Genomic DNA, 21,336 nt, shown 5'->3' with positions numbered 1-21,336 from the left:
CTTAATCAATCAAATAATTCCTTTTACTTTTTAAGAAAATGGACTCTCAACCAATTAGACACATTTGAAGTCTTACTACAAAATCAAAAAGATTATTTCAACCAACATAATATTTGCAAAGAGGCAATTATTTCATACTATAACATCTCATACATGAAACAGAAAACTACTAACAATTTACAATTTAACCTATAACCATGACATAACATCTCATACATGAAACTGAAAACTACTAACAATTTACAATTTAACCTATAACCATAATATAAAGAGTGTATTAAACCAATGTTCATTTGATCAACATTCATTGTAATGTCTTAAACCAACATCAACGTTTGCATATCACATCACATCCACAATAGTCAACCTTTGCACATCACATTAACAATCAACAACAATGAGTGTTTTCACATCACATCACTTTAATATGCCTTAACTTTCATACACATCACAATGATCAAACATGTAATCAATTTACATCAATATAATAATAGTTTGCAACATGAACATAACGCGTAACCATTTGACATCAATGCCAACATTACTAACAGTAAGAAAATGAACGCCTAATCAATCAAATAATTCCTTTTACTTTTTAAGAAAATGGACTGTCAACCAATTAGACACATTTGAAGTTTACTACAAAATCAAAAAGATTATTTCAACCAACATAATATTTGCAAAGAGGCAATTATTTCATACTATAACATCTCATACATGAAACGGAAAACTACTAACAATTTACAATTTAATCTATAACCATGACATAACATCTCATACATGAAACTGAAAACTACTAGCAATTTACAATTTAACCTATAACCATAATATAAAGAGTGTATTAACAATGCATCCATTCACCTATTAAACCTAATTTAAATTCTATTAATTATATACAAATTTATGAATTAAACTGAAATTATTTATTTATTTATTTATAAATTAAGTTGAAATTATTTATTTATATAATAAATTTTGTCTAACTGTTAAATTATTTATTTACCAAGTAAGTTGAAATTATTTGTTTAGATAATAAATTTTGTCTAACCGTTAAATGTTTTAGAGTTTGGCCGGAATTTGTTAAATCTTTTAGAGTTTCCGCCGGAATTAGCTGAGTTCTTTTTAATCGAAGCTTTATCTTAAACCAAATGAGTTTTTTTTGACTATATAAAATCAATACACTGAAAAACCCTGGGCACTCTATGAATTTAACGGACAAAAAAGCCCCTGCTGGTCACTAGAATTTCGTAGAGTTAACGATTCAAATTTATCATTCCAGTCTTGTTCATAAATAACAGTCCGGCATTGAGAACCGACCACAGATCAACCAGTTCCTCAAGGCTGCGTTCACACCACCTGTGTGCGCAGGCTAACACACACCACAACATCACGTACCGCTTGAGTCAAGGTATCTGGATACCATGAATGAATGCACATATCAGATGCAGTATTAAAGAAATGGCAACAACCCTAGTAGTTGCAGTAATGAACATTTCACCATCAGTATTAAATGGGGTAGGCAGAGGTAGGAACGAGGTTCGAGAAACCCCGAGCAAAATAAATAAATGGTTACAGTAACCCTTCATGTATACAAATATTCACACATCAGTATCATCGGTCAATTACACGAATTGATTATAATGAAAGTCATCCATTCTGTTTTGCTTCCTTCCCGGTCTCCCATGGTTGCCATCAAGCAGCTCTCTGTGTAGTTGTAACTGCAGCTGTACCATTCACGTGTAAGTTAGTTTTTCTTAACCTCATTCACACGCCATTTTGCCATTTTGTTGGGGGCGAAAACAATAAATCGCTGTTCAAGCAATGCCTGTGTTTATCACCTTTTAATCCCAACTCTCAGAAGGGAATAGCCAGAATTCTGGTGCAGGATCTAATCAACATTGTTAATCACTATCAAAATTTCAGGCCCTACAGCTTCGTTCTGTTATTCTCGTGAGTTTCCGAGGAGGGCTGGACAGTATAGGTTGGGTTGGCTTTGGCTTTTGTTCACATGTTGGTGTTTGGTAAATTTATGACGTTTTTGCCTAGGTGGCTTCTATGGGTTAAGTCACCAGAGATTTCACCGAGCGTTTTTTAATGGATTCTTGTGAAGGACTGATAGTCATGGAGAAGATTGAGGAAGGAAGACAGCGTTTAATGATGGCGGTTTGGTTTTCTGTGGTGGGATCTGGAGTTAACTCATCTTCTTGTTTTTTAAATATTTTTTTGGGTAAAAGCAGTCAACTCCACATGACCTCAAAATTTAAGATAAAGCTACTTTTCATGAACTTTATGGGGAAAAAGCCAACAGAAGCATGCAGGATCGTCTCTTTCAAAATCCATAGAAGGATTTGAATGTCTATTGGGAGGCATATGATGAATTTTTGAAAGAAAGGTTCTGTGAAAAGGGCAACAGAGGGGCAGAGTTGTGAGAAACGTACAGCGGAAAGTAGAACAGTGAAAGGAAGAATTATTTACAGGCTATGCACATATTTTGAATCCAATCTTGGCCCATTGTTTGCCTAGTACGTTTATTTTTGTGTCAAGTGGGTTGTTCTGGTCTAGGTTGTTGGGAAGGTCTAGGGTCAATTTAGGTTGTGGAGTATAACAATTAGCGCAGGCGCCATTTGATTTGGATTGGTGGGAATCGACTATAACCAGCCTAAGTTCAAATTTCAGGGCATGGCTGTATGGGCTCTACCTATGATAAGTGATTCATTCCTTTAATGTACTAGTAATGAATAATAAGGGCCAGTATCCAGAAAAAAGAAAAACGTGGGTGTTGCCAGTGATTAAGAATTGTGGCAGTTCAGTTCATGTTCTTTCTGGTTTCTAAAATGACATGCAATAAATTTTGAACACAGGGAAATTACTAGGTGATATTTGCTAAAGATATCACTGGCACTTGGGGAAACCAGACTTAATCAGAGAGTTGCGGGGCTTCCAACTACTCATTGTTGACAGGGATGCATAAGTTAGGGTGTTGTGGTAAAGAGAAGGAAAAGGAAAACTACATGGATCTAGAAGATGATGAAAGTAAAGATCTCTCTGAACTCTCAGTTCATTTGATGCCATTGTTTAGTTTAACATTAGCTCTGATTTATATGTTAGTGACCACATTATGGTAATTCACTGGATATAAACTTTGGTATAAAGCATTGAACCATAGTAGTTTTCAGCAGTTAGAATGCATTTTTCAAGGATATTTGATTTTGGTGTGACATATATCTCAGTGAAATTGCATGACTCGCCTTTTGTTCAGGGACAGTGATGGGCATGGGAATGATGGATGGATTGTTCAAGAGATGGAGTTTGGACAGTGGCAGTACCATGACACGAGTTGATGGCTTCTGTACAGATTCCTTATCCATTGGGGAAGATGATTCCAGCTGCTCTTCTAGTAAAGATGTCTTCGGCTCATTTTCCACTAGATGGTCCATTAGAAGACAGCAGGAAGATCAGTTGCATGAAGAATTATTGGATTCTCCGAGTTCTGTACATTGTAAATGTGGTTCAGATGGTAAGAGTGAGCGACATATGCAGTGGGCTGATGTAGATATGATGAGGGAGAGATTCGCAAAGTTGCTGCTTGGAGAAGATATGTCGGGTGGAAGCAAAGGAGTTAGCACAGCCTTGGCATTGTCCAATGCCATTACCAATCTTTCAGGTTTTTGTTTTCATTACTATTTATTTGATTCTGAAAATTGTCTGTTTTGCATTTTAATTCAACAAATATGACTGCACATATTTGTTTCAGCATTGGACCAATAAAATTATAAAAATTTCCTAGATCTTAGGTTACGTCATAATGGATCCCCAAGTGGTAATATAGTTTGAATTAAATTTTTTTTTTACAGCTTCTGTGTTTGGGGAACTATGGAGGCTTGAGCCATTAGCAGAGGAGAGGAAGACCAAATGGTGCAGAGAGATGGATTGGCTCCTTTCCCCTGCTAATTACATGGTGGAGCTTGTTCCGGCAAGGTAGAATTATTCGAATGGAGGGAGCATTGAGGTAATGGGCATAGCTATTCAATGCTTAGATAATCTGATTGACATAAGAAAAGATTGTGAAAAGCTAGATGTAGGATTTAGATCTCATGTACTTGCAGAAAATTGTTTGGTTTGAAGGAAGGCTGTTTTGATGCAAGGATAGTTTAGCATGTTTTTGCCATATTTGCATTGGATGGTAGAGAGAGGGCTCTCTTGATGTAATGATGGTATAACATGTACTTGTGGGATTAATTTCTGGGATGACAACTCTGTCAATGAGTTTTACATGACAGCTGATGAGCTTTCCTGTATTGTAGACTAACGGGTCTTCTATTTATATCTAGATTATGACACCCAGGCCTCGGTCCGACATCCATATGAATCTTCCAGCATTGAGAAAGTTGGATGCCATGTTGATTGTAAGGAAGTAACTATTTCGTTCTCAGTCATTGTATTTGTTTAACTGTCAAGCTAACTCTCTTTTGTAAAGCTGATTTTTAATGTGTTCTTACTTTTTCTGATGTGTGATATTTGAAGGAATCTCTTGATAGCATACGCCAGACAGAATTTTGGTATGCTGAAGGAGGTAATGCACTAGTAGATGACTTTGGTAATAGAAACAAGGTGCAAGGGAAGAAATGGTGGTTGCCAATTCCAAGAGTACCTGTGAATGGGCTATCAGATGAAACAAGGAAAAGGTTGCTTTACAAGAGAGATTGTATAAGTCAGGTCTTCAAAGCTGCAAAGTCCATAAATGAGCAGGTTCTTTCTGAAATGGAGGTTTCTGATGTGTACTGGGATACGCTTCCTAAGGTAAATCATCACTTTGTTGTAAAGGAGTTCCATAAAGAGGGAAACTGCATTGTGTTTGACAAAGATTGCAAACTGCCTTTCTAGAAAGTTGTTTTCTTTGGTTTTGAGATGGTGAAGCTCAGGTGTGATATGTAACTCCGTGCTTCTCAGGCACTGTGGCCTGGAAGCTCCTCCCCTTTTTCAGTCTATTGATTGAACCCAAGTACTCACTCTTAAGTTCTAACTGCACACTCTTCAGTTCTAACTTCTCAGCAGTGCTCAATTGTTTTATCAGCAACATTTGTTTTTCCCGAATGTGGAGATGCTCTGTGTGATCCTTATTTCCACAAGAGTGAGATTCATTATGCATTGATTTAAAGCCTGGAAGCTTCTTCTTACACATATGTTGTTGCTACTACACCTGAGGTGGTGTGCACCTCATTTTGTCTTGAAAGTTGCTAGTTCTTTTGGCCAGAACTTCCACCCTCGGAGCACTGCAGCTGGTTTTGTTTGAAGGACACTGCCCAATTTTTCTACAAAATGGGCCAAATCCCACCTTGATAACTATTGGGTTTCATGACACTCATTGGTGAAATGGTGACTTGATTAAACTTTGTTACCCTTTCAGTTCCGAGTTCCAATGTTTTAGGCCTTTTGAGGCTTTAGCTACAAATGATAATTCTTGGCCAATTAAATTTTAAACAGAGAACCAATTGTTTCTTCTTGTTTCTCCACTTCAATTGTTGTAAACCTTCCCCGAATTGTCTCTATGTTATCCCATCCTTCTTGAAAAGATCATATGTTTTAAACACTCAGATTAAACTCTGGATTGGTTCCCATATCCAAGTTATGGAGGATCCAACATTTTAGAGTCTCAAATGTGCATATTTCTAAAGTTCATTTATCAATCTCCTATTGTTTCTTTTTGCAGACTGGTAAGTCAAGCCTTGGAGATGCCCTTTATAGAATCATCACTGTTGATTATACATCTGCAGAAAATGTTCTCTCCTTCCTTGATTTATCAACAGAGCACAATGCTTTGGAAATGGCAAATCGATTGGAGGCAGCCATATACACATGGAAAAGAAGAATACACAGTAGGCAGAGCATGTTGATTGAGGATGGGAAAACCGGTGTTAAATCTTCATGGTCCATAGTTAAAGAGTCTGAAAATGAACTGGGAAGAAAAGAGCTGTACATGGAAAGGGCAGAGAATATTCTATTGAGCCTGAAGAGCAAGTTCCCAAGCATACCACAGACTTTCCTAGACATCACCAAAATTCAGTACAACAGGGTATGCATTCCATTGCCACCCACCTTTTTTAATGGTCTCTCATATTTGTCATAGAAATCCTTCTTTGGATGATTTTAAACTGGGATATGGTCACGATTGTGCAGATTATGAAGTGTTTTTGTGCTCTCCTATTTTATTGCGTAGACATTTTCTGCTTTTAAACTAATATGGCTTTGGAATCTATCGTCACTTCTTTTAGTAGTTGTAATATTTGTTTGACTGGATTGACAATTGGGTTTGTTTGTTTTCTCTACATACATATATGGGTCCAATTCATGATTATGAAATGCTTCTCTATGCTGTGTTGGTTTTGACTAAAACCAGCTTTAGCCACTTGAGTATATACAAGAAGGATGCAAGCTCATAATCCTAATGTTGCAACATTAGGAGCCACCTATTCATGATTTTTAATGGTTTTCTGTATTTTTCATAAAAATCCTTGTATGATCTGAAAATGAGATGGTTGCTATAATGCAGGTTATGATGTTATTTTTTTGCTTTCTTATTTGTGCAGACAGTTTCTGCTTTTAAATTAACATGGCTTTGAAATTGGTCTTTACACTTTTACCAGTTATGATGTTCGTCTCCATGAATTGACAGTTGGGTTTGTTTGTTTTTTTTGCATATATTGATCATATTCATGATTTTGGAATGCTTCTCTCTGCTGTGTTGGTATTGACTACAATCGGCTGCAGGCACTTAGAGCATTATTCAAGAAGGATGCAAACTCTTAAGCTTACTACTTGTTGGTCAATTGTGGTGTCACAGGATGTTGGCCACTCAATTTTGGAAAGCTACTCCAGGGTGTTGGAAAGCCTAGCCTTCAATATCCTGTCACGAATTAATGATGTTATTCGCGAGGATGATTTTGTTAAGACTTCACGGAGGAATCCAACAGCTTTTGTCTCTGGAAATAATGAAATTAGAAAGCCCTCTGTGTTCCTTCCTCCTTTGAGGAAACCCAAAACCCGGAGCCTAGACTGCTGCCACTTCCAATCAGAGAGCCCTTCACCTGCACTCTCCCCGAGCCCCATTGGGACACCCGAAGGCAGGATACATCACCAACCAGAGACATCCAGACTAGGTGCTCTTGTTGGGGAGGCTTTGCTCAACTATGTAAACAGAGATTCCTGCTTCTCAGAGTCAGATTACAAGGATGCTTCTGAGGAAATGCCTACTAGTACAAGGAAAAGCAATGTTCCTCCAATTTCTCCACGTTTAGCGAATGCCTGGTGCTATGGCAGAGAAGTTTGTAGGAGTCTATCTTGTACTAATTCTCCCTGACAATTATATCTCTGGATGGAAGCATGATGGAGTTCTGAATTGGGTGCGGTGCGGGATGTAAATAAGACAACATAACCTAACTTATATTTTGCGTTCTATTTTTTTTTGGATGTACACGTGCTTTACGTTTTGATGACAGGAAAATTGTGAAATAAATGCCCCCTCCTTTCAGAAGTATTTGAACTTGTTTAATTATATGTAACAGGGAGGCAAACTACAGCCATGAAAAACTGTACTGCATATCAGACTAATCTGCCTGATGTACAGAGACGACTAAGTTTACGATGGTTGGCTCTACTGATATTAATTTTTAGTTCCTTTTCTGACTTGTGGGTCAGGATAAAAGTACTTAGCACCATCTGATGTGAGTACAATATATCCAGAGATTTGTTGAAAATTGCACAATTTGGTCCTGAAACCGTTTATAACATGGTAGGGAACTATGTAGGTCACTTTAATTGTAATAGTTTTGCCTATGCCATATAATTTATAATTATAATTTACGGGTTTCTTAATTTCTGAAAAATACACAATTTGGTCCTGGTAGGGAACTATGTGGGTTACTTTAAATGTAATAGTTGGCTATGACATAATATATAATTATAATTTACAAGGTTCTTAAATTTTAAACTAGTACAAGGTTCTGGTTGAAGATATTAGGCTGTTATGTTGTCTTCCTAGTTTCATGATTTGTGCTTCTAAAGATACCATGCAGTTTTGTTGTCTTTTTAGTTTCATGATCTGTGCTTCTAAAGATATCATGCAGTTTTGTTGTTTTCTTAGCTTCATGATTTGTTATTTTAGTTGACTTTGTTGGAGATGCACTTGGCTCCCAAATTTGCATTTAAAAGCATTTACCATGCCATTGAACATATGCTTTAGTATGTAGAAAGTCATAATAGCTAGAGTACTCATGATGAAATATAGGATCTACCATGCTAGAATGCATTTGAAAGTTTTATTTTTTGTGGACTTTTTTATCATTTACCACATATATTAAATTTAGTTTTAATATTAATGCATTTTTTCAATTTTGATGTAAATACCTATGAGGGATTTGAACCTTGAATCTCACAATGACATGATACTTCATAACATAACGAGCCATCCCTGTAGACTATATGAAATTGACAATTGAGCTGCCCCTTTGTACCATATGAAATGGTAAATTTAATTTAAAGCTTATAAAGTAGATATATAAAAAGAAAAGTTAAAGATGACTAGATTTTAAAATAGTTATATTTTAAATTAAATAATTTTAAATAAAAAATAAATATTTTAAATTGTTTACTATGTTTTATTTGAATTATTAGGTGTAGGTGGATCTCTTATCTTATAAATAAAAAAAGCTTTCATACATTAATTTAATGCTTAATGTGGTAATAACCTTAAAAATACATTATTATTATTATTATTATTTTTGTAAGCAAGCGAGAGACTTTATATTAGCAAAAATATATAACATATGATATAATCATGAGATCATTGATAAACTTGGGGCCATAATAATGATGGGAGTGGTTGAATTTAGACCATTTGCCCACCAAGGGCAATCTAGAGGGTCCCTCATTGAGAGCATATGTCTAATAGAGCATAGTCCACACAAGTTTCAAGTAAAGATTACAAAAATAACTGCTTTTAGAGTTGCAAAAATGCTTGTGATTATCTAAACAAGTGATATGTAGAAAGCTAAAGAGAGATAGAGCAAGAAAAACCAAGTTGAGGATCTATTCAGGCCACATGCTTGCCTTTGGAGATTGATGTAACCATTTGTTCCTTGTTGAGTATTATCAGAGCAACATTGTCCTCCATCTTTTTCTCCATGCGTGATGAGTTGATTCTCCCTTTGCATTCTGAACAACCTGGCCTTGGAGTTGCGTAGCATTTGCTAAGAGAGAAGGGCAATGACACAGATGAGAGGAGGATTGGGTATTAGAACCGCCCAGAGAGCTGGAGGAGGAGAAAGGGGGACAGGGGAAAAGGAAATGCCTATGCATCTGGATAGATGGCGCAAATATTGATGAATGTTACTGACATGAGCATTGGCTTTCGCCATTTTTTGATCCACCCCTTCTCTGGCTTGCCCCTGAGACCACAGGGGACGGGCCAACAAATTCCTTCAACCCAATGTTCCATCTCCTAGGCGTTTCCTTTCCTCAACTTCCATTGAAGCGACTTTGCTATGGATGTGAGCTGAGATGTCAAGGTCGAAAAGCTTTGCATGCTCATCAATCCAAGGAAATTCGAGGGGGATGCTCATAGCCATGCCCACCACTTCTAGCTCTTCCCTGCTCACAGATCATATTAGTACACTGATGGTTATAGAGTGAAGCTGAGGTGATTGAGGACAATGTCAGGAGGAACGTGAGAATAGCCGAGCCAAAGAGAGTGGGTGTTGGACACAAAATGAGATAGGGGAGGGTCATGAATTAACCAAGGCAGAGGGAGAGGTGCATAAAATAACTTGAGCATGAGGGCAAAGTAATTAGAGATCACAAGGTAGATATAGAGTGAGCTGGACAATTCGAGATTGCGGTCATAGATATTAACCCATGGACATTGATGGTGCATGGACACCACTTGTAGCTGACAATCATGTTAGAGTTTAAGGCCTTAGTTGACAGGACTTTGTTGTTGGTGTGCTACTCGGATTCGGGAAAATTATTATTGTTATTATTGCAATAAAAAAATAATTTAGAAATTGATAAAGATTTAAAATTAGTCATCCCACTGTCAAAGGACAATAGCATGAGTGGTAGCTAGCAAGTTTAATTCCCCCTCCACCCAGGTTTTATTCTTGGGAAAAGAATTGAACAAGTTGAAAATGGTGACGGGTAATTCCTATAAGCTTGAAGGGGCAGAAAAAATTGAGGTGGATAATGACAACTATTATGATTAAAAAAAAATCATCCAATTGAATAAGATTTAAAAACAATTATATAATACAAATAATTAATAATATTTCAATACAATAATATTTACAGACTAAGCAATTACAACAATATAATATAACTTAGGTGGGGAAGAAAACAACCATTTTGCCCATCTATTGGAGATAATCCCAATTGACCTTTTTAGTTTGAAATTTATTTCATAAATACATTAAGAATAAAATTATCTAGTAATAAAAAATATATAGAATATTGCAATTTATTTTCATTTTTTATATTATTTAATTTGTTATTTTGCATCTATTAATTATATTTTTATGAGAAAATTAAAAACATTTGAAATAAAAATGGTTGATATAATAGTTCAAAAGAGAACATGAGTGAGAAATGAAGTGTCTTCTTGTTAGGATAATTTAGTACTAAAATAAGAAGTAACCAAGTTATTAAGTAATGGTTCCAACCCTAATCTTTTATGGCTAGATGAAGATTTTATTTTAGTTAACATATACAAGAGAATCTTCAAAGGCTTGGTCCAAAAGTGGTTCAAGGCTGCACTAATTAAGTTTTGCATTTTTTAAAATATAATAATTTGTGATAGTTTAATGAAATAGTCAAAATCCGATTGGGTGACTTGAATTTACTTTGGTAGTAATGTTGTAGATGTTATCTTTGATATCTGTACTTGCAACCAAATAGAAAACTTTGACATTTTAAATGATCATGAGCTTGATTTAGGTCATAGGCCTTTCATCCTTACACTCACTTTTGTTATATATTAAAACCCCATGGAAGAGAATTTTGACAATTAGAAGTATTTGATCTTGGGCAAAAAGAAATTAGTTTTTTTTTTTTTTTTAAGGATTTGAACAACTAATTAAATCTCATATTAGTCAATGACAGTATAGAAGACCTATATCATAATTTTATGATAACCATCTCTAATTCTATTAATAGCTATATCAAGGTATGGTGAAAAGGAAATTAGAACACCTTACCCATGGTGTGATAAAGAGTGAAATTGAGTAAAAAAAAGCATTTGGATGTCTTCAATTAATCCATAAAATCTAACAAGATAAATAGATAGAAAGTTCTAATAAAAAAGAGAAAAGGAAAAAGAAAAAGAAGGTACCATATAAATAGAAAGCAAGAGGAGCTTTTACGTCTCTCTAAGTCAGATCCTAAGAAATACTAATGGTAAATTTTAATTTGTAACATTAAGGAAAACAATATGATTCTTGTTAGAGATTAGAAATCCTATCTTGAAAAGCTTTACGGATCCCCTAATATCGTGAACAACTTCGAATCCTTTCTACAGAGAGAAGTTTTTTCTTTAGAAGGCATACAATTTGGGTTTAAGTTGTGCACACAAGGGAAAACTAAGGAGATGAAAGGTCACTAATAATAAATATATTTGAGGGCTCATCTTCATCACTTGCATTAACAAACTCTTCAATTTAGTAGTAAGGGGAAGTTATCCCAATCCTTGGACTCAAAGCTTCATTTTTCTTATTTTAAAAAGTGGATATAAAAACAATCTCTTTAATTACAAGACCATTATGATTTGCCCAATTTTAGCCAAATTGTATGGGATTATTTGAAAAAAGGAAATCAACATATGGATTGAAAGCGATGGAAAACGAGCTAAAGGCTAAGATTTGGGAGTTACCATTCAATTGTACATCACTTTGTTATGCTTATAATCATTGTTGAGTGTTGCAATGATAAAAACTAATTGTCTGTGTTTCTTTATTGACTTATGAAAAACATTTGACATGATGTCTAAAATTGACCTTTGGACTATTTTATTAGAAGAGAGAAAAGTTCCTTTTGAATTGAGCACCAATGTGATACCACTAGACTAGAACATTGGAGTTGGTAAAAATAAATTAACTGCAATATGCATGTTTAGCAAGGTTGTTCTCGATATCTTGCTCTTTTTGACATTGTTGACAAGTTAAAGGGCTGCTTTGAAGAAACATGATGTGTTGGCATGTCTCTAGTTGAAATAGTCATCATCCTTCATCCTTATGCTGACAATATTGTTCTTATGGTGACTTGGTGAGGAATCCCTATGATCTCAACAAGCAATTGAAGATGCTCAAGGTTTTTCGCTGTAGTATGAGTATGACTAATAACACTAACAAACAAAGGTAAAGTAATTAAATCCAAAATATTACTTACATTGGTTCTATGTATGACTATAATAGCTAGAAGGAAGTGAATTCATACAAATATCTCAAATTTGATCTTCATCATAAGCTCAAGTGCTATAGCATTGAGAAAAGGATAAATGGGGGTGGAAAACTTCTAATAGACTTGAAAATGATGTAAGTAAATGAACCTTTGGCTCTTGGATAAGAAGAAATTCCTCATTGAGACCATTTTCACTCCTATTAAACTAAGGACATGAAAATCAACTAACCATAAATCTTAAATATTTAAGGGCTTATCCTCATCCTTTACATTCACAAGCTCTTCAACTTAGCAGTCATGTAAAGTTTTTGCAGACCTTGGACCCAAAGCTTCATTATTCTTATTTTTAATTGAGTGGAGATAAAAACAATCTCTTTAATTACAAGACCATTATGATTAGCCCTCTTTTAGTCAAATTGTATGGGATTTATTCTAAAAAAGAAAATCAACATATGGGTTGGAAACCAGGGAATAAGAGCCAAATGCCAAGCTATATTTAGGAATTTCCATTCAATTGTGGATTACTTTGTTACTCTTAGAATCATTGCAAAGGAGCATTGCAACAATAAAAACCAATTCTCTATGTTGCTTTGTTGACTTTTGCAAAGAATTTGACATGGTGTTTAAAATTCACCTCTAGAATATATTAGAATACAAAAAAATTCCTTTAGAGTTGAGCATTGTTTTGATAAGGCTAGACGAGAAAATTGGGGTTGGTAAATAGAAATTAATTGTAATATACATGTGTAGCTAGGTTGTTACCCATATCGTACTCTTTTTGGCATTATCAACAAGTTAAAGGATTGTTTTGAAGAAACAGGATGTGCTGGCATATCTATATTTGAAATAGTCATCATCCTTTGCCTTATGCTAAAAATATTATGCTTATGGTGACTTGGTGAGTAGTCCCTATGATCTCGACAAGCAATTAAAGATTCTCAAGGATTTTTGCTCTAGTATGAGTATGACTAATAACACTAACAAAACAAAGGATATAGTAAATAAATCCAAAAAGTTGATTTGCATTGGTTTTATGATTGACTATAATAGCTTGAAGGAACTAACTACATACAAATATCTCAAAATCAATCTTCATCACAAGCTCAAATTGCTATGGCATTGAGAAAATGATAAATGGAGGGTGTAAAAGTTCTTATAGATTGAAATGATTGTATGTAAACAAACCTTTGGATTTTGGATAAGAAGAAACTCCTCATTGAAACCATCGTCACTCTTGTTATCTTATATGGGTGTGAAGTTTGGGGTTGCAACGATTTCATAGAATTTTGAAAAAATAGAGTAAACTTAAAAACATTTTATAAGTTATAATCTTAAAATTGACGGAAACACACCTTATCCTATACTCCATTGAGAGCATCACAATCACTGTGTACTTAAAGTACAATAATAAACATGGAAGGTTTCCTAAGATTGGTTCAAATCCAATGAAAAGAACTTGCGACTCAAGTGAAGTTGGCATAAAAATGCCTAGTCTTGGCTAAATTGTTGGGGTATTAAGGAAGAGGCCACTCTATAGAATATTTTTATTACTAAAAATATTATTACATCTAAATTTACTGAGAGTTTATAGTTTTATAAATAATTAGAAGATTAAGATACTACAAAGAGGTGATCGACCCCGATCTAGAAGGTTAAAGGTATCTTTCGAAGTCTAAAGAAGAAAATCAACATTGATAAAATAAGAACAAATTCTAGTGAGCTCCATGATACTAAAATAGGCCATTGTGCAATTCCTAAAACATTGTGTGTCGAAAGAATTTTTCATCTTTGTGACAGTAGGAGGTTTGAAGATGAAAAATTCTTAGAATCTTTTATATACATTGACATTAGATCTCAATTTCAAAATATTTTTTATAATAACAACCTTTCTAACTTCTAAACTCATCCAAATTATGGTGATTTAGGATCACTTCTCTTAAAATTGTTAAGCATAGAAATAAAGTCAAGCAAACCAAAAAATGCTTTACCTCTTTTTAAGGTCCAACAGATCAATGTTGGTCTTAGTGGATGCTAATAATCATCATCATTATCAATAACAATACAAGAAAATAATAATATTTTAAATAGGTTTGAAAAATATAATATCTTAATTAAACTTGGTGGAGGGGATTGATTTTTTTATATTATAAGGGGTAAAAAATTGATTATACACATGGTAGAGAGTTTTAGGTGAGGTGTCTTAACTTGAAATTACCCCGTTAAGTTCATAGTTTGAAATTTATCCAAAACAAAATTTATGATTGATTTTATACTCTTAGGTTTTAATGTCTAAAGCAAACATAAAATTTAGGGAAATAGAGTTTGTTATGTCCTTATGACCTTTAACAAATATCATATACAAAAAATAATCTATTTGAAGAGAATTTGGCCTAAGACCTATAAAGCTTATACCAAAAAATGTAAAAGGTATAAAGACAAAAGGGGAACTCGACTTGGCCTTTGTTAGCAGGCTTGCCTCTTTATCCAATAAGATAGGGTTTTGGGTATCTACCCCTATAGTTACTCCCTTTTACTACCTCATAGAATTGTATATAAGATAAATCTGATGATCCAAGTACAAACCCTAAAAGAATTTGAGGATGCCACACTCATTATGACATCAATGGTCATTCTCCCCCCTTTAAGCTACTCTCATTTGATATAAGGGGGTATTATCTAATAAGATTCAAACTTGTCATTGTATAGTTGACATAAAAATTAGATTTGTGAAATGAAATTATTATTGATTTTATGTAAAAAGATAAAAAAAAAAAAAAACAAGAAAGACCTAGTGCCTTATCTTTCTAGTGAATGGAGTCAAAGTGTTATTTATTGAAGAAGCTTGAAATACAAAGGACAAATCAAAAAGTTATGTAATACATGAAAATTACGAATCAAATTAATCACATTGACATATAAGTTTGCATGTGAAAGAACTAAAGGAAATGGCGAGAGATAGGGTTTTCTTCTCTTGAGAAGATTCGAAAAACATCACCATCAATCATGAGCCTGTTACAGGCGAGGAAGGAGGTCCAAGGCATGGGAAATTTTAGATCACTTCTCCTCAAGGCAACAAAAGAGGGTTGTTTCTGACATTTCCTATAGTAAAATAGTTGATCTATCGTAGTCCTGCGCTTAAGTCTCAAGAGGGAAAACATTGGTTCGACTCTGTGGAAGTCTTCTGCAACAAGGATCGATATGAAATGGTGTCAAAGATCATAGATACAAAAATCATCTCCACATTTTCCGTTTCAACAGTAGTATGGATTGTAAGGAGAGGTTGTGGTGGGACAACACTTCAGGGCTACAACTTGAACTCATTTTTCCCTCAGATCTAGATTTGTATGTGGACAATGTTGGAAAATCAAGAATCTTGTATATTATGATTGACTTTCCTTTCTTGATAATTACTTGTGATGTCAATTGATCTTTATTACTTCTTTTAGTTCTTGTTCTTCAAGCAATTACCAAAACAATGAAGATCACAAAGAGACAAAGTACACAAGATATAGGCTCCAAGCCAGGGAAAAACCCCTCCAAGGGGAAAACCTAGAAATAATACTTCTCTTCTTATAGAATCCGTTCAAAATGAGACTTCTAAGAGCCAATGACCAAAGCTCAGAATCCTCCCAAGCACCAAGTCGATCCACCATCAAGATCTTCTTCAAAGCAACTTCAAAACTTTGATTTGACATCTCATTCTAGAATTTAGACCCTGCCGCTACACTTCATAAACTTGAACCTGCAACTTCGCAGCTTCACATAAACCCTAGCAACTTCACACGTGTGGACAAAAAGAGATATTATCCCAAGAGACTTCGACTTCTCCTTTTTTTCTTCATTCTTCTAGCTCTTTTTCTTCCTTCACTATTGCAAATCGAACTTGTGATGAAATGGTGCTCCAAATGAGTCGAGCTCCTCTTATTCATAGCTTTCTTGAAAGGTCAAATAGCCATCCTTAGGCGAACTTCATCTTGACTGGGCCGACTTGGTCTTGGAGGCTGAAATGGATTTCCTTGACTAAAAAATAAATATTTTCTTTTGTTACTATGAGTCCAAATGGGACTATAATACATTACAAAAATTCTTCTTTGACCAAGAAAGACCTAGAAGCACATAGAGCATGATTTTTACCTAAATTAGAGCATGAAATCCATGCCTTTAATAAAATAAAATTTGTTCTTCTTTCTCTTTATTTCTTTATAAACAAAATATACAATGTCATGATTACAAAGGTCATTATAAAGACCAAACCTAGTTACAAATTCCAACACTCCCTCTTAACTAGGGAGGTATTCATAATCCCATCATATGGTACAAGGAATCTCAAACTTGAAGTATTCTCATAAGAAGAGTTGGATTGATAAACCATCTTTCAAGCATCTTTATTACATCTAGCATTATCAACAAGGCCTTAACTTGACAAGCTCAACTTTTATGAGAGCATCATGTTGGGAGGCTTTGCGTGAGATATAACACTACCTCTAAAGGCAAATACCCCATCCAAATGTTCACTGGGTATGTCCTTTTAGGACTATTCTTATCTTGGATTTCCAATCCTCAAAGAATATCGATCCTCTTTGACTACTCTTATCTTGAATTCCATACCTCATCCTCAAAGAGCATCAGTCTATATGCTCACTTATATCTTGGATTTTATAATCCTCAAGAAGTTCAAATCTCAAATGCTTATCTAATCCTTCAAACCCCATCCTTTCCTTGCGGCCTTCACTAAGATTTACGATTGTTAGTCCTGGTCTAGTGCATGACACATAAAGAGAAGAATATACTTTCTATCATCCATCCCTCTCAATCATAAAAGAAATATCCACCAAACCAAGCTTGCCTCTTAGGTACTCAAGCTTCTTGTTTGGTACTGCTCTTGTCAGATTATCAGTTGCCTGTTCATTTGTAGGAATATAATGTAGCTTCACGACCCCATCTCGTACCAGATTTCCTATGTAGTGGTACTTATTATTTATATGATTTGTCCTAGCATGAAACACTAGGTCCTCTGTCAACTTTATGCATCTTTCGTCGTCACAATGTATACATGTAGGGCTAAGTGGTCCTTCAAATAAATTTGATAGAAACTTCCTAAGCCAAATAAATTCCCTACAAACTTCACTTGCAGCCACGTATTCAGCTTCAACACTACTCAAAGCAACAATATCCTGCTTCTTTCTCATCCATGAGATCATGGAGGATCCCAAACTAAAGAATCCACCTGTTTGCTTCTTCCATCTGTCTCACTTCCACCCCAATCAGAATATGTATATCCTATGAGTTGGATTTCATCAGCAAAACATCAAAAGTAGTGATGTATGGTACCACATAGATACCTTAGAATGTGTTTCACTGCTATCCAATGATCATTCCTTTACTCCACCTGAAATTTACTGAGGACATTTATTGCAAAAAAAATCTTTGGTCTAGTATTTACTAGATACATCAAGGAGCCAATCAATTGTCTGTAGCAAGAAGGATCCACCAGATTAGAATATGAACTCCTCAACTTCTTTAGATTGGTAATCATGGGAGTTTTCATTGGCTTGCTATCCATCATGCCAAATTTTTGTAAAACCTTGATTGCATATTTTCCTTGACCAAGATATTTTCACTTGGTTTCTTCCAAACTTCTAGTCCCATATAGTAATGCATAAACCCAAGATCCTTCATGTCAAATTCGACTGCTAACTGCTTCTTGCATTCCTAAATTCGATGTTCCACACCTGTAACAAGTAGATCATCCACATATAATAGTATGATGATTGGTTCATCCTTGACCACTTTGATATAGAGGTTAGGGTCTGCAATACTCTTGGAAAATCCAAGTCTCAATAGGTATGCATCCATCCTAGCATACCATGCCCTAGGTTCTTGTTTTAAGCCATATAGAGCCTTCTTTAATCTGCAAACATGTGTCTCCCTTTGATTGACTTCAAATCCTTGAGGTTTTTCGATGTAAACCTCTTCATCAATGGTCCCATTCAGAAAAGTTGTTTTAACATCCATTTGATGGATGTTCCATCCCATAGTAGCAACCAAAGAAATAAGCGATCTAATTTTTGTATATCTAGATGTAGGGGAAAATGTTTCTTCATAATCAGTATCTTCTTTTTGTAAGAAGCCTCTAGCTACAAATCTAGCTTTGTACTTATCAATGCTCCCATCCACATCATGCTTTATCTTATATATCCATTTTGAAGTGACATTATATTTGTCACTTAGCCTGGGAACATTTTCCCAAACCTCATCCTTCATAATTCACTGGTATTCTTCTTACATTACATTCCTCCACTCTAGATGTTTAGTTGCATCTTCATAGGAGGAGGGTTCAACTTCAATGAGCTTAGTCATATAGGCTGCATAACCAAAATACCTCTTTGGTCTTTTACTTTCTCTAAAGGTCCCTTTTGCTATGTGTCCTTCTGCTTCTTGTAGAGTTGTCGTTGCCCAGGCAGGCCTCTTATGAATTTTAGGAAAAATTACTTGTTGCACAAACTCACTAGGACCTTCAACATCTTCTTGATTTGATGTAGGATCTTGACCATTGTTGTCCCTTGAGATATCCTAAAAAATGGGAATCTCTTCTTCATCAAAATTGACTGGAATATCTTTGGATTTCTTGTAAGCCACTTTTTCATCAAAGGTAACATCCCGTCTTACTTCAATACGTCGATCCTCTTTAATGTAGATATTGTATGCCTTAGATGAAGCACTATAACCAACAAAGATGCCTTTCATAATGGTGGGATCCAACTTCTTCCTCTTGTCCTTTAGAATATGTATATAAAAAAGACATCCAAATATTCAAAGATGATCCATAAGTCTAGGCTTCTTTCCTGTAAATTCCTCTTCTGGAGTCATGTTGTTGAGAATCTTATGATGACTTCAATTCTGTAAGTAGACAATTGTTACACATACTTATCCACATAAGAATTGAGGGAGATATTGATAATGTAGCATGACCCTGATATATTATTCAATTGTTATGTTATCCTTTCATCTACACCATTATGTTAAGGATTAGAAGGAACAATTAGCTCCCTCTTAATTCATGCTTCCTTGCAAAATGCTATAAGATCTTTGGAGGTATATTCTCCACCATTATTAAACCTTAGGGTCTTGATATGTCTTTCTGTCAGATTCTCTACTCCATTCTTGAACTCTTGAAACTTCTCAAACACCTCATCTTTGTTCTTGAGGAGGTATAACCATGTTTTCCTTGAGAAATCATCAATGACTATCGCATAATATTGATGACCTCCAAGAGACTTCACTACCATAGGACCACACACATCAAAGTGTATGAGATCCCAGATTTCCTTTGATCTAGTATAACTTCTTGGAAAGGGTTTCTTTAAATTATTTCCTAGAGCACATCCCTTACATGTTCCTTCATGTTCTTCCATTAATTCAAGGTTACAATAGACCATTTGATTTAGATATGGAAAAACTTTGTAGTGAAGGTGTCCATACCTTCTATCCCATAGTTCAGAGCGGATCAAATATAAGTGAAATAAGGCCCAAGGGAGAGGAGTAAGTAAACTACACAGAGTTCGCTCACAAATCCCACTTATCCTTGCATGATCAATACTAGAGTCCTTTCCCCAAACCAAAACTTTTCCATCAACAAAAGAAATTATATCACCTTTATATTCTAGACAAGAAATACAAATTAGATTTTTCTTCAAACCTCGAACATATAAAATATTATTGAGATGAATGCTCCCACCGTTCTCTAGCTCCAATGAGGTAGATCCAATTCCCTTCACTGGATAGATCTTCTTGTCTCCATGTTTGACTGACTAAGAATAGGTTGATTTTGACAGAGTCTGGAGTTGAATGCATTCACCTGTCATATGTCTGGAAGCTCCACTATCTATAACCTATACATTATCATCCTTGAAAGTGCCTGAGAGAGCGGAGAAGAAAATTCCATCTATCACTTCTTTTGCTAGTGTGGATATGACCTTCAGGGTGATTTCTTTGATAGTCACAACAAGGTTCCCAAGAAACTTGAAACCCTTCTTCATAATCCTTGTCATTGAGAGAGTGACAAATAAAATGTGATCTTTAGTCTCTTTCTTACACCTTAGCTTTGAAACCATGTTGGAAAATCATGAATCTTGTATATTGTGATTGACTTTCCTTTCTTGATAATTGCTTGTGATGTTAGTTGGTCTTTTATTACTTATTTTAGTCCTTGTTCATCAACCAAATACCAAAACAATGAAGATCACAAAGAGACAGTACACAAGATATAGGCTCCAAGCTAGGGTAAAAACCCTCCAAGGGGAAAGCCCATAAATAATACTTCTCTTCTTATAGGATCTATTCAAAATGAGACTTCCAAGACCCAAAGACCAAAGCCCAAAATACTCCCAAGCACCAAGTCGGTCCACCATTAAGATATTCTTCAAAGCAGCGTCAAAACTTCGATTTGGTAGTTTCACTCTAGAATTTCAGCCCTTCAGCTACACTTCAGAAGCTCGGTCCCGCAACTTCGCCCCCCTGCAACTTTGCAACGTCACAGAAACCCTAGCAGATTCACACATGTGGATGGAAAGAGATATTATTCCAAGAGACTTCGACTTCTCCTTCTTTTCTTTGTTCTTCCAACTCTTTTTCTCCCATCGCTATTGCAGATCGAACTTGTGATGAGATGCTGCTCCAAATGAGTCGAGCTCCTCTTATTTATAACCTTCTTGAGGGGTTGAATAACCATCCTTAGGCCGACTTCATCTTGACTGGGCCAAATTGGTCTTGGAGGATGAAATGGCTTTCCTTCACTCAAAATAAATATTTTCTTTTTTTATAATGATTCCAAATAGGATAACAATACATGAAAAAAAATGTTCTTTTACCAAGAAAGACCTAGAAATACCTAGA

General features: G+C 35.1%; 1 protein-coding gene across 1 annotated transcript; it reads left to right on the top strand.

Moving 5' to 3' along the window:
* The first annotated feature begins 1,214 nt into the window (after positions 1-1,214).
* On the top strand, positions 1,215-7,674 carry LOC149253780 (rop guanine nucleotide exchange factor 14-like). The gene is given in 7 exon segments (XM_089460023.1): positions 1,215-3,033; positions 3,260-3,664; positions 3,855-4,009; positions 4,332-4,406; positions 4,525-4,800; positions 5,711-6,073; positions 6,842-7,674. Coding segments are annotated over 7 exon segments (1,860 nt in total). The 5' UTR covers positions 1,215-2,963; the 3' UTR covers positions 7,358-7,674.
* Positions 7,675-21,336: the final 13,662 nt, after the last annotated feature.

Source organism: Pinus tabuliformis, chromosome 7 (assembly GCF_031772625.1).
Source record: "Pinus tabuliformis cultivar Carrire ecotype Pingquan chromosome 7, CPIR1, whole genome shotgun sequence".
NCBI classification, from domain to species: Eukaryota; Viridiplantae; Streptophyta; class Pinopsida; order Pinales; family Pinaceae; genus Pinus; species Pinus tabuliformis.
The sequence above is the reverse complement of the archived record's forward strand: the minus strand, read 5'-3'. Positions and strand labels throughout refer to the sequence as shown.